We start from the raw sequence: 13308 nt of genomic DNA, 5'->3' as shown, positions 1-13308 counted from the left end.
CCTTTTCTTCTGATGCCAGTGGACGTGGCCTTTGTTTCAGGGAAGGTGAGCCACCTCCGCGACAACACACCACAAGAAAACCTGAAACTGGGACTCGTCATACACCGATTGTACGAACGCCAACACGCGTACTCATCACCTTGAGGTCACAGATTATACATACAACACAATATGCAATTATCACGACACAACTTTGTTACGATTAGTGTTTATTTAAAATACTTCATCTGCAAATGTTTTTTTTTTTTCAATTAAAAACAAGACAAATTTCACAGCTAGTGGCCTACATAGTAAGCAAAAAGGAGGGGAGTATATCCATCAGTCTCTCTTTTTTCCCCCTCAGTATCTATGTAGTTTGTTCAAAAGCTCTGGTCTGGGCCTGGGACAAGCATGGGGTTGGTAATCTGTTGACTAACTCTTTGAGGCGGGGTCAGGATGGCAGGATTTGAGGGACACAACACTGAGCCTGGACCCAACCTACATTATGTTATCATGTCAACCTAACTGCTGTAGGGAGCAGCTCTGTAACAGAACTGATTCAGAATATGTAAAAATCTGTCCCATGTTTGACCACCTGTAGTGTATCTGAAAAGTGAAACTGATCCCAGGTTGGCACTCCTGATACCCTGATACACATGCACGACAACAGCTGACCGAAGGTGTGCTTACTTCAGCCAACTCCTTTAATATTTATAGTTTAATACTTCTCAGCTGAGACATGCCGTGTGCTAAATCCAAATAGGTAGATAACTTACTCAAACAGAATGTAACATCACTGATAATAACAGTAAACAAGTTTGATTGACACTCTCAAAAGTAACTTTTGGTAATAATTCTAATTTACAATAAACAGCATTTTGCATTTGTGGTGCCTCTTAAAAAGAGAAAGTCTGGTGATATTCTATAATTCTCTTATTGTCAACAAATCCCATGAAAAGAACAAAATCGGCAATAAACTGATCTGATGGGGATTGTGTGTGTGTGTCCAACACACACATACTGTAGTTTGTAGTTTGAGCAAGTCCAACATACACTGTTCTGCTGCAAGAAACACTCACTAAAACAACAAATGTGTATTTATCCACTGCTGAAAACAGTCTCCAACAATGTCTCTGTGCTGCTTTCTACTGTCTGAGTAACATTTGATAAAAACTACAGTAGCAGCTTTTCAATTGTGTATTTGTTACCCATAGTAATCCTACAGTATCTAATCTACAGTACAAACCAGTTGCCATGGGGCTGAGTGCCACAGAACAAAACAGAATTGGTTTTGGTCTTTTCATGGGATTTAGTGAATGACAAAATATAGACTAACACCAGACTCATCCTTTAAGGCTTTATGGAATAATTCAAACATTTTTTTTTTTTGCAAAAATTACATTTTTATAACAATCCCAAGACTACACCCCTTAGATATCGACTGCATCAGAGCCGGTCCTGTTTAACACTATTGTGGAAATAAAGGGACGATTAAGAAATAAATAGGGAATTTGTAAAAACAATAGATGTGTGGTAAAGTTTTAGGTTTCACAATCATGCAGCTCTACAGCTGTAATGCAAATTACCGTTAGGGTAGGCCATACAGTAGCATTTCAAGCCTGAATCCTGCCTGGTGTGGCTGTGTCGACCCAGTGAGTTGGCCGTGTTTATCTGGGGCTGGCTGTGGGTCAGCTGGGCTTTGGAAATAAGAGCGCAGATGGCAGCAGTCCGGCCTACGACAGCACGGCATTGGAGCGTCGTATACCTATCAGGTTGTCTGCACTGAAGGATCGTCTCATTGCTGCTCGGCTCAGGTCCTTGTACTTGTCCTCACATAGTCTTGAAATGGCCTGGGCAAAACATACAAATATAGATACTGAAAAGTTCTCATAAAAAAAAGTAAATATGTAACTATGTAATCAGAGGTGCCTGAATTCAAGAACTCTGGAGAATCAAAGTTCAATTCAACCAAACAGTATGAACACACTTGTAAACTTTCACCTACTGGAAACGGCTGCTAAAATAAACAGATGTTTCTTTTCACTTGGGAATTTGAAGTAGGCATCATCTTCACCAAGACACATTCTAATCTGAGGTCAGAGGCATTACAACAAGAGTGCAGAGCGCCTGCTGCTGAGCAGAAAGGTAAATATTACAAATAAATTCTAATGAGACAAACTCCCGACCAGAAACGACTGGTCAAAAATCTGAGGAGCGCAGCTCACCTCTAGTTTCTGGGCACGCTGGTTGTTGAGAGGCTCCAGAGGGAAGTTGAGGTTGTTGTCATCAGCCAGCTGCCGTAGATCAAAGTAGTACTTGGCATAGACACTGGCTGGCACGTTGATATTAAACTGGAGAAGTTCCAGGAAGTGACGCTCCATCTCATTCCTGGAAAGTGGAAAGACACCTGAGGGTTATTCCAGGCAGCCAAAACTTCTGGACAGAGTCTTAACTCTGAAGCTTAAGCTGATAGTTCTACTCTACTCTCCTCTCTACTCTTCAATTCCATCCAATCACCACAATAATTCAGCCAAAAGAAAAAGTTAGATTGAAAGATAAAATATTTCAGTTCAGATAAAAAATTTTTTAATACTTGTACAAAACCATTTCTAATCTTCTACCACATCTACCACACCACTATCAACTGAAACCACGTCTGACCTGTATTTTCTGATCTTTAGCTAACTAAAGAAGTGGCCACCCTGTAAAACTCAGCAGCTTGAACCAAAGACAATCTCCTCACAAACTTAGTTATTTGTCTATTATCTACAAATTCAACATGGGAAGTGCTTATGGAGACAGAATCAAATCTCTTCCACAGACACATTCACTTTGCAGGTAATCAGACATGTCTCTCCGAGTGCCCAGGTGGAGTACCACTGCTCGTCTTTTTCCAGACTACAACCTCCAACATCCCCAACCTCCTCATCATCATCACAGCCATGAGAAAAGCTAAGGGAGGTGGTCGTCAAGGAGACAGCATCCAGGATGCTTTGTTGGTCAGCAAAGGTGGTGCGAATGAGCGTGAGTGTGTGTGTGATGTCTGGTCTCCCAGGGCAACTAATGGAGTGGGCGAGAGCCTGGGCCATTATGTAGAAGCAGTGAGAGCACTTGAGACCCTCCCCTCCATTTCTCTCTGTTTCTCTCTCTACTCTTCTTCCCCATCCCTCCATCCAGACCCGACCAGGCTCACAAAGACACTTCAATGGCAGCAATGAAAACAGAGCAGAGAGAGTGTAGGTCAGACATATATGAGAGGAAAGAGAGAGAGAGAGAGAGTCGGAGAGGGATGCCGGCTCATGGACAGAGAACACACATGCAGGCAGTGCACGCACCTTTTCAAATCACAAAAAACAAGGGGGCACTTTCAACCTCTTTTATATACATGTGTACACACACACACACACACACAGGAAAAGCAATTGCAGGAAATAAAGCCTGGGTGCTCCAAGTGCAGCCCCTGGCCTCTTCACTGGCTTATAGACCAAGCAACAGCAAAGATGCTACAGCTTCCATCTATCCCAGGTCTCCTTCTGTCTGGTCTAAGAGCATCTTTGTTGTTATATTTCTTTTATTGGGGTGTGGGGGGTGGGGGTGGGTAGTCTCAGAACCCTGTTGTATTTGTTAGGAATCTTCTTTTTATACCTCTAAAGTATCTGGAGCTCAGAAACCCAAATACTCATGGTAGCCACATTCAGAGACGAAGATCGCATTTGGTTGCAAAACACAGCAATGTGCACTGGAGGTCCAATGATGCCAACAATACTAAATCATCAGCGCAATTACAGGTCCAATCTGATCACCGAACTGGACACTCTTAACTGTTTGGCTACACCTAGAGACTCTGTTAACGGCAACCACAACCCTTACCACTGGGACACTTCATTTGTTGCCAGATCTCAGTTATACAAGAATCAGGCAGTGTGAGCCAAGGACCACTGCACCTCAAGTTCACGTCCTTCCCTTGAACCTCTGACCTCGCCTGCCAAAACCATGGTTCTCAGGCTTGCTGTGTGACCATGGCAACCACAGAAACTACAGCAAGGGGAAGTGATACAGGAGCTGATTTCACTGTGTCTGAGCTCAATGAATAATTCACCCCCTCACCAGCAGAGAACACACAGATCAATGAAGAGAAAAGGTATTGGAACAATGTCAGCTTCAGAATCTGGGACAGTAAACTGTTTTTGATGCTGGTTAAAAACTTGCTACCCATTTAACTTACTAATAATTTCCTTTATTTTAAGCTACATCCTGCTCTATCTAACTGCATGATGAGAATAGCAGCCTGGCAGCTTGTGGTGTACAGACTCACAGGATGGGAGGCAGCTGGGACCCATTTCAAAACAGATAACACTGACGTTGCCAGGCATCATCAACTTCTCACTGTTTACAAGCAACTTTTGTGCTTTTGGTAATATTTGTTAAATTTTACTTCGAAAATAAATTTCAAAGCTCCACATCACTTGTAAAGGAGTAAGTTTGCACCAGGCTGAAAAGCAGGGTTTTGCTGCCATCTCTGGCCCAAAGTTTCAAGCCTGTTTTACCTCTGACCTTTGGATGTGGTGTGCTATTTTGTAAAGATTGATTCGTACGCGCTCGCGTACGAACTCGCGTCATCGAATTCACGCATGCGCGCATGGTGTAAAGTTACCAAACAATGCACATGGCGTCAGACAGTATGCAATGCTTACTGTCCGACGTAATTTAGTAATGCCCAAGTTTTCACTTTTTTATTTTTAAGGTTAACTAAGCATTGCTTACTGTCCGACGATGTTCATTGTTTGGTAGCTTCACACCACGCGCGCATGCGTGAATTCGATGACGCGAATTCGTACGTGAGCATGTACGAATCGATCTTTACAAAACAAAATGAGAATAGGAGAATCGATTTTATCAACACAGCTCTAATAAAAACCATAAAATGTTTTATAGTACATTGTATTTTAAAAGCTACTTCCATGAAATGGTATCATAAGTGACAAATTTTGTCTACAGACACCTCCCTCCACTGAAACTGACTGTGTCAGGGTGACTGAAACCAGTGATTCTAGTTCCTTCTCCATCATCCTCATTTTTCTCTGAAAACCAACTCACATGTCCTCCACAGTGATGTCTTTAAGGATCTGGCAGTAGTCGACATTCCACACAGCCTGGTCATCCCAGACTTTGGAAGCCAACAAGATGGCTCCCAGGACGATTCGCTTCCAGTTGGCGGGGCAGATATCCAGTTCAGCGTAGGTCAGCAGGCGTTCCAAGTACACCTCGAGGAAGAAGATGACAAAATTTGAATTGGGAACTGACAAAGTTTTGGCAGCTTAATCCTTAATAACGCTCTCATAAATTCCCTATGTACTACCAGGGAAAACAGTCAGGTTAAAATTGGGCCATGGCAAAGTCCAGAAATTCTGTACCAGCACCAATATCACCTACACCAGTTTTTAGGGGTAATGTATATGTGACAGTAGCACATCAAGGACTTTTAATGTTGCATCTAGTTGTATCTAGTAAAACTGTGCTTTTATTCTTGTAAAAGGGAAACTGTTTGTGGTTGATGGTAAAGTGATGTTTTTCTTTCATCGTTTTTGTTCCTATTTATAAACAAAACAAGCCAGAGCAAATTACACAGACTCCAAGCTACTAACTGCAATGTGTTTTTGCATCTGCACCTCAGCTGGCAAACTTGCCAGTCACCAGTTAAAGACAAAACACAAAACAAACATCCTTTCCAGGCAATACAGTCTTTAACAGAAACCAGACCCAGATCAGATACTTGTCACCTTTTAAGTCATATTTTTGTGTGTGTATGTAGCACATAAAGGTAAATATTCCTGCCAGTACCGGTGTGGACTTGCCAATAAGTGTAGTACAACATTATTATCTCTTGTGTGATATTTATTTAAAAGCATTGTTGCTGTTGCCTCGCTGAGACGAAAATGTTGAATAATAAATATACCCTTTGAACCTTATGATTTAAGAAGATGCCCTGCGGAGTTTTCTTGTACACAAGCAAGTTCTGTTATATTCAGTTTGACTCACCAAAACACATTGTGTATCCCTGAGGTCTGACAAACAAGCTGAATGTGATTCTTTCATCATTAATGGTGTTAAATGTATATATATACAGTTATATGTATATATTTATATACAGTTGTGAACATATTTTTGGACATATTGCCCAGCCCTGCTCTGATATAGATATAGTGTTATTTGATCATTATCATCATTGTACAGACTCAACTGTGTTACTTGGGGCATGACTTTACTGCCCTCTGGTGACCAATCAATCTAACATCACAGTATTTAATAACGAGTAAATAACTGAGCTTGTGTTCTGCACTTCACTAAATCTAATCTCAATAATGTCTCAGAAAATTTCATGACAATGGCATTAATATCATAGTGCTAATAAAACTGGACCAATTTTAGACCAAAAACCTTTAAGTATTCAGTGTTGCCTGTTCAAATACTGTATATCAGTGTAAGCAAGTAAGGAGAAGTGAATGCCAGTGAATTAATGAGACAAGCACTTACAAGTGTGACGATGGCACATTCTGCGGTGAGCTGTGCAGCGCTGAAGAGTGTTCTGACGAAGCGATAGATCAGTTTGTGTTCCGGGTCTGCGCAGGTGTAGTCATCTGGCACTGGCTCTCTCTGTATGGCATTAACACACATACACACACACACACTTCTGAGGGAAGCAAGTATGATGTAAGGAGCCTTGTCTGAAAGGTTATTTTATTCATTCATCTATCTTTCTGCTGTAACCTTCACCCTTATCATTTACAAGAAATTTAGAGTTGCCAGTTAACCTAAGCTGGATGTCTTTGAGCTGTGGGGGGAAACTGGAGCACCCAGAGGAAACACACACAGGCATGCAGAGTACATGCAAACTCCACAAAGAAAAGCCCCAAATGGCCAGAAGTTCAAACCCAGAACCTTCTTACTCTGAGGAGACAGGGCTGACCACTGCACCATAGCACCAACTATGGAGATTCATCTATACTTATGTGCTCATTGAGTCTTAAACCATTAAAACTTTGCCTTTTTATCACAAGTCTACAACAGAATGGAAAACATTTATAAAGACTGCCATTGAGGATGAGGATGAGACAGGACTATTTTTTCCTTTTTTTAAATTGTTTTTCTAGACCAGTGAATCCCATCATGTTTTAATTATTAATGACCGCTACTCTTTGTTTTTTCTTTGACTGTTCACAAGGTGAAATGGGCTGCTCCATTTTTTTACTCAAAGGTCAAAAGGACAGGCTCACAAATTTTCAGGTCTGTTTTGAAACAAAGGTCATCTGCACGTAGGAAGACTGAAACTGTTTTTTCTTGCTGTAATTATTCCTCCCCCATACTGGCCACCTTCCTAAGGCACTTCTGATGAAAGTGAAAAAGACAAAACCAACAGACCTACTTCTGTGCAAACAAACTTTTTGACTTAGTGTTTCGCTATTGGGCTGCAGTAGAGGGATTGACTTACTGATTGGATAGATGGACTAAGTAGTAGGCAAATTACTTGATGCACCAAAATGAATGGACTTCTGCTTTACTGATGCGCAGAAAGTAATGGGATTCTTTGACTGGAAAAAGTCACTGTTACTGGGTTTGTGGAAATCTCTTCAACATACTCACTGATAAGGGGTGCAACTTCTCATCAAAGATGTCCAGTGACCTGTCTGAGTCCCTAAAAAAACAAACAAGACGTCTGTTAACACACTTCACGTGCATATTAGTTCTAGCAACATAATGTGCACAAATTACATAATAGAGATCAAATTAAAGATGTAAAGATGTTTACTTACCGGTTTTTAATGTGGTAGTATATTGCTAATGTGACACTGGAGACAGAATAGAAGGAAGGGAAAGACAAACTGATGATTACTTTTCGGTTTTATAGCTTCAATAAAAACTATCTCAATGGGAGAGTAATATACTGTGTTGGTGTATGTGTGTCAGAGATTATGGTGTAACAAAAGATTTGCACACATTCAGCAAGGAGGCTTCATTTAAAGCACACTGAGATAATCCTGATGAAATGTGATTATCCAGATTCACTAAAATAATGTCCCAAATTAGGCATAAGAACATCTGTTTTAGTCACGCACCCATTAAGTATTACTTTGGGATTACCATGCTGTGATGTAACAGGATTTTCTCATGTGAAATGAGTGACTTTTGGACAACACAGAGTTGTGCGTTTGACTGTGTGTGAAATTGTCTCACCATTTGATTGTGCTTTTGAGGTTTGGCTGGCTGACGGTGCTGTCATCTATGAAGATTGTGGAACAGGAGCTGTATTTCTTTGACAGTGGACCAGGAGATACCTTTGAAAATTGAAATTGCACAATCAACAACTTTGGACAGGAATTAGTATTGATGGCTGCATTTCTTTAGGTTGGTTCCAGGTGTCTGAATAGCTGCCTACTATCTCCACTTTCTTCTGAAATTGTAAAAGGTCTGATGTTATGCTCATTGACAGCTGTTTCCCCAGTTTAGACCAAGACAACCAGAGCTTTGTAGGTAGGATTAAAAAAAGGGGGAAGCCATCCTCTGTGTGCCAGAGGTAGAAAAATGCCACAAACAACAACCAGAAAATGACAACAAGTGATGATGAGATCTATGGGTCGCTGTAGCTGACATACAGAACTAAAAACTAAAATGATCAAATGAAAATTATGCAGGCAACTGCTCCAATTATAACCCCTGGTTATTGGAGTATAAAAAAAAAAAAATTACCCTTACTTTCAAACAGATTTATACTGCAGCTATGTTCACACTTGTTACATATGATTTTATTGTGATTTCTTTCGTAAAGAGGCAAAATTAAGACAAGGATTTTGTTATCAGTTTTGCCGTAAGATTAAAGTTATCTGGTTTACCCTTGTTTTAATTTGAGCTAGATGTACTAGCCTTATCTGATTATTGGGCATTATGAAAGGCTTCCATTGTAAAAGACCCTGGATTAACACTGAAAATGTGACATTCTGGACTTGGTACAATACTGGGTAGACGTAAAGATATCGCAAACAAACAAAATATCAAGGAATTAACTCATTCAGAAAACTATCCACTTTCATAAAACCTTAACTGGCCAATATACAGCGCAAACCCACCTTCAGGTCAATATAGACAATATAGTATAGCACATAAAATTCAGTTCAGCAAATCAGATTGACGATCAATATTTAGATTTTTACACTTACATGACTGATATGATTTATGTGGTTGCTTTTCCTCTTGTCTCGCACTGTAAAGGAAGAGGGATGTTCAACAAAGTCAAGCTAGAAGCAGAAGTCAGAGTTCAGTTCATAATACTGTACACTGTACATGAGCATGAAATATGGTTGAAATGTTTTGGCGACTGTTTATTTGCAGCTGATTAGAGAGCACTACAGTCTGAGCATACAAATGACCCATTTTAATCACTTGACTGTTAGAAATGCCTGTGGCTCCAGTGGGTCTGTGATGCACTCCCAACTTCATTGAACAACCCAATTAAGAAAGTGATGATCATTTCAACATCACTACCAGGACAGCAACAACTATAAAAACAGGGCCTAGGATTAAAATTAGACAACTGTACCACTAGTAAAAAACTTGAGACACAACTAATATTACAACCCCTGAAAAAAATCATAATTTTTAATCCTACATCATGTGTTTCAGATGTGTGCATCGGCTTGTCAAAGGATCTTATGGAGAACAGTTCATGTGAATCACTGCTGAGTGTGTGTCATGTCGGGATTGCTCACCGTCTGTCTGAGACTTGCTAAGGAAGATGGTGCTCGCTCGGGCGTGGTCCGACGGGTTAGACTCCAAGGCCAGCTCTGATGAAACAAAAAGTGGATTTCAGTTTATTATACTGACACTCTATCAGTGAATGCATCTCATGTGGGACTGGGGAGCGAGCTGCTTCGCTCTCACTCCTGGGTAGAAATAAAACCCAGAAAGATCAGGAAGTTATTAGCTGACATATCGATCGAACATACTGGAAAGAGCACACAGTATAAATCTAAATTATCATTATCATGAAGAAATAATGCAACATGAGGCTTAGGATTTATGGGTTAGCCAATCTCCCAACAAACAGACTCTGAGACAAGCAGGAAGTTAAAGTGGCTGCAATACTGATTTGGCAGAGAATCACCAGGGAAAATATTGTCTCATTATGTCTGTGGGTAGAAGACTGCAAAAGATCTGACTCCAAACAGCACTTGAAACAAATATGTGTTAAAATAGACTCAACTTCCTCAACTGTTCACTTTATGTTGAAAGTCAGAACTTCATGGTCAGTAATGACTGTTTCAATTCAAATCTAGTTTACCCGGAGTACCAGGAAACACAGCCAAACATGTGTCACTGTACCATTACTTTCAGATTTAACTGAACATTTATCCAATTACTCAGTGATGGCCTAAAAACCAGACACTGAAGATCTACCAGAAAATTTTATGATTTTTGTACCAATTTTCTCATCAGCTGGCAATTATATTTGAAGTAAGAACAGACTGACCAGTCTCCTCCAGCCCCCCAAAAATGAACTTGAGTGATCAAGTATTATATTGAGGTTTTTTTACTATGACAAATGTGTACAAAAATAAAAAACAAATAAAAAACTACACTACCTACACAACAAAGGGTCTTTGGAAGGGTTTCATATAGTGAGACTGTGTAGAGACTGGTGATGTACAGTATAACATGTTGCATTGTAGACTTATTGGTTGCTACTGTAGTAGGCTAACTTCTTGCGGATATCAAAATATTTTACAGATAGAACTGTAACTTAAAGCAATGCAAACACAAAGAGTCTGACTTCATCTAAATCCATGCAGACTCTACATTACATAAAAGACAGGGGATTAGGCAATGGCTGCATTTGTGACGTGAGGGCAGCAAGAGGAGACACAAGGAATGTAGGACGGACTGATGGACTGATTCTGACCCTCACCCTGCCAACAGCTGGTCTCACCAAACTGCACTAATACACTATAGTACACAGCAACATGAATGGAATGAACACAGTGCATGCCTGGGAGTCAATGAGGAGCGCATAAGATGGTTTTAAAAAAAATCATGTTTGTTCCAGTTAAAGAGCAACCTTTCTCCATTTCTAATTCATTTCTTCATCATCTCACGCACTGACAAGCAGTGAAAACAAAACTGAAGCTGGTAACAGAATTGACAATAATGATGGACTTGTTTTTATTCCCAACTTCTGAGTGAAAGGTGTGCCACCAAGAAAATGAGAATTTGTTTTCATTAAGGCCTGACTTGGTAATATGACACCAGTGTGATCAATATGATACAGTGCCCAGCTAAAGAATACCAAGAATGTCATCATCATCATCATCATCATCACCACCATCAATGCATTGCTGGCAGTGTGGGATGGCAATAAACAAGTCTAGCAACTTGGCAGTAGCTTCAGAGGGTGTTTGCATTTTCCCTGCAAAAGCGAAAGAGAATATAAAAATTGTTGTATGCTGTTAGACTGAATAAACTCGTGTGTGGTAGGAGTAACTGTGCAAATGTGGGGTGGATAATGTTAATTTGTGTGCTTGGGAGTCACATGAAGTTCCTTCTTCACTATGACTGAGATTGGATTAAGGCAAGAACTTCCCTACAAACAAACAAACAAAACAAACAAACTACGGGAAAAAAAACAAGATTCAGATTTCTAATCACCAAGGGGTATCAGGTAGACACTTACCATCAGGGACCTCTCTGTCGCTTATATGCTGCAGGTAGGGCACGGTGTTATCATCGCTCACTTCGGTGCTGGTCTGGAACTCCTCCAGCCGCTCTACCGGCTGTCTCGAAGGTAGTTTGGGGCTCGACTCGGGAGAGACGCAGCATGATACCGTGTTCCCCATTCCAAACCGGGTGTAAGCTTCACGTAGTTGAAGCCAAGTCCTTGCAGTGCAAATATCTGTAGCTAGCTAAAGTCAGCTTCCCCCAGCCTCAAAAACATTACCAGGCTGTAGTCAGTATTAACACAACACTATCTTTGTGTGCTAAATCGCCGCTGTCCAACTCCCAGGAATCGCATTCCTGTCCATTTGTGGGTATACAGTGTTTCACTTGCCGTGGAAATAAGTGTCGTCTTATCTTAAATACTCGATGTATTCCTGCAATAACAACAAGCAGCTGCTAGTTATATGTAGGTGGTCGCCAATTCATTCATTCATTCAACATGCAAGAGTTTCGCTGCTAGCTAGCTAACTAGCATTAGAGCAAGCTAGCTAACTAGTTAACTTTCTTCTACTCCACATCAATTCCACTTTTGGCTGTCATGTATCTACAACTGACTCAGCGGAATAAATACGTTAGGACCTCCAACCGGCAGATTCTGGCAAATACATTTTATGACACTTTCCAAACAGTCCCACAGATGTCTTCTTGCACTCGGCTCGGTGTGCCGCCAAATATATCCCGAGGCTTCTGCGGCCTCCAGAAGACAACGAAGGCAAAAAAAGAGCAAAATCCAAGACCGTTGATAAGAAATTCTCAATGGGGTCCGAATGACTAGGCCTCCTCCTGGTTCTTCATTAGACAACCAACTCTGGTAACTGGTCCGGACTCCTCCATTAGTGCCTACACCCCGTCAGATTTGTTCTGGATACCGTCCCCGCTACCTCCGCCATCTGTTGCCGGAGCTCACAAACGGCACTACTTGGCACGGAGATATCTTAGTCCCGCCCACATAGGAATTCCATTCACTTCCATTGGCTGAAAAATCAAAACTGGGACCTTTTAAAGCTGCTCGTTGGCTGAAGGAGCTGTCTCTTGGAGACGATTTAAACCGATGAAATGTATTTACAACGCTGCTATTTTTGTATCGTCACCGATCCACACCCTTTTTTGACAGTGAAAACTGAAGCCGGATCTCTATTGCACTACCCACCTGTCAATCAATGCATCCTTCTCATTCATGCAATCTGTGAGACTGGGAGACAAGGGATGTTTGAAACGCCTCGGATTTTTCTAATTTCGTATCTCCTTGCTCACGAAACATTTCAAATTATACTTGATAACTGGTCAGAAAAAGAGAGGAAGAAAAAATAGTTTCTACAGCTTAAAGTTCATGCTGAGATAGTTGTTACAGCATTTTGGGTATACACGCATACACGCAGTAGTTTATTAGGTAAACCGAGATTAAACTAATGCAGTCTAACATAACAGTCCTGCAATAAATCCTTCCATAACGTTATAAGGTTATACAATTCAGGTTTTATTGGAACTGTTTCAGAGAGGTGTTGATTCAATTGTATGATAATTTTGGAGGATGCAGTTTATGGTTCAGTTGAATTTTATTGCATT

General features: G+C 40.7%; 1 protein-coding gene across 1 annotated transcript; it reads right to left on the bottom strand.

Moving 5' to 3' along the window:
- Positions 1 to 1295: 1295 nt before the first annotated feature.
- On the bottom strand, positions 1296 to 12652 carry ccnyl1 (cyclin Y-like 1). Its single transcript, XM_041057620.1, has 10 exons — positions 11699 to 12652; positions 9741 to 9815; positions 9192 to 9235; positions 8212 to 8312; positions 7791 to 7826; positions 7621 to 7672; positions 6514 to 6633; positions 5077 to 5243; positions 2205 to 2367; positions 1296 to 1829 (listed from the first exon to the last, which is right to left on the bottom strand). Exons 1-10 carry the CDS (start codon positions 11859 to 11861, stop codon positions 1713 to 1715), a joined length of 1038 nt encoding a protein of 345 aa, XP_040913554.1. The 5' UTR covers positions 11862 to 12652; the 3' UTR covers positions 1296 to 1712.
- Between the last annotated feature and the right edge of the window lie 656 nt (positions 12653 to 13308).

Source organism: Toxotes jaculatrix, chromosome 15, assembly GCF_017976425.1.
Source record: "Toxotes jaculatrix isolate fToxJac2 chromosome 15, fToxJac2.pri, whole genome shotgun sequence".
In the NCBI taxonomy this organism is placed as follows: domain Eukaryota; kingdom Metazoa; phylum Chordata; class Actinopteri; family Toxotidae; genus Toxotes; species Toxotes jaculatrix.
The sequence above is the reverse complement of the archived record's forward strand: the minus strand, read 5'-3'. Positions and strand labels throughout refer to the sequence as shown.

Bases quoted from the DNA above. Each gene is read 5' to 3' on its own strand.
- ccnyl1 (XM_041057620.1), bottom strand. From the start codon at position 11,861: ATGGGGAACACGGTATCATGCTGCGTCTCTCCCGAGTCGAGCCCCAAA. The intron at 7,673-7,790 runs GTAAGTAAACAT...TTGTTTTTTTAG, and splicing joins TACTACCACATTAAAAACCG to GGACTCAGACAGGTCACTGG. The intron at 2,368-5,076 runs GTGAGTTGGTTT...TCCACTTTCCAG, and splicing joins GACATCACTGTGGAGGACAT to GAATGAGATGGAGCGTCACT.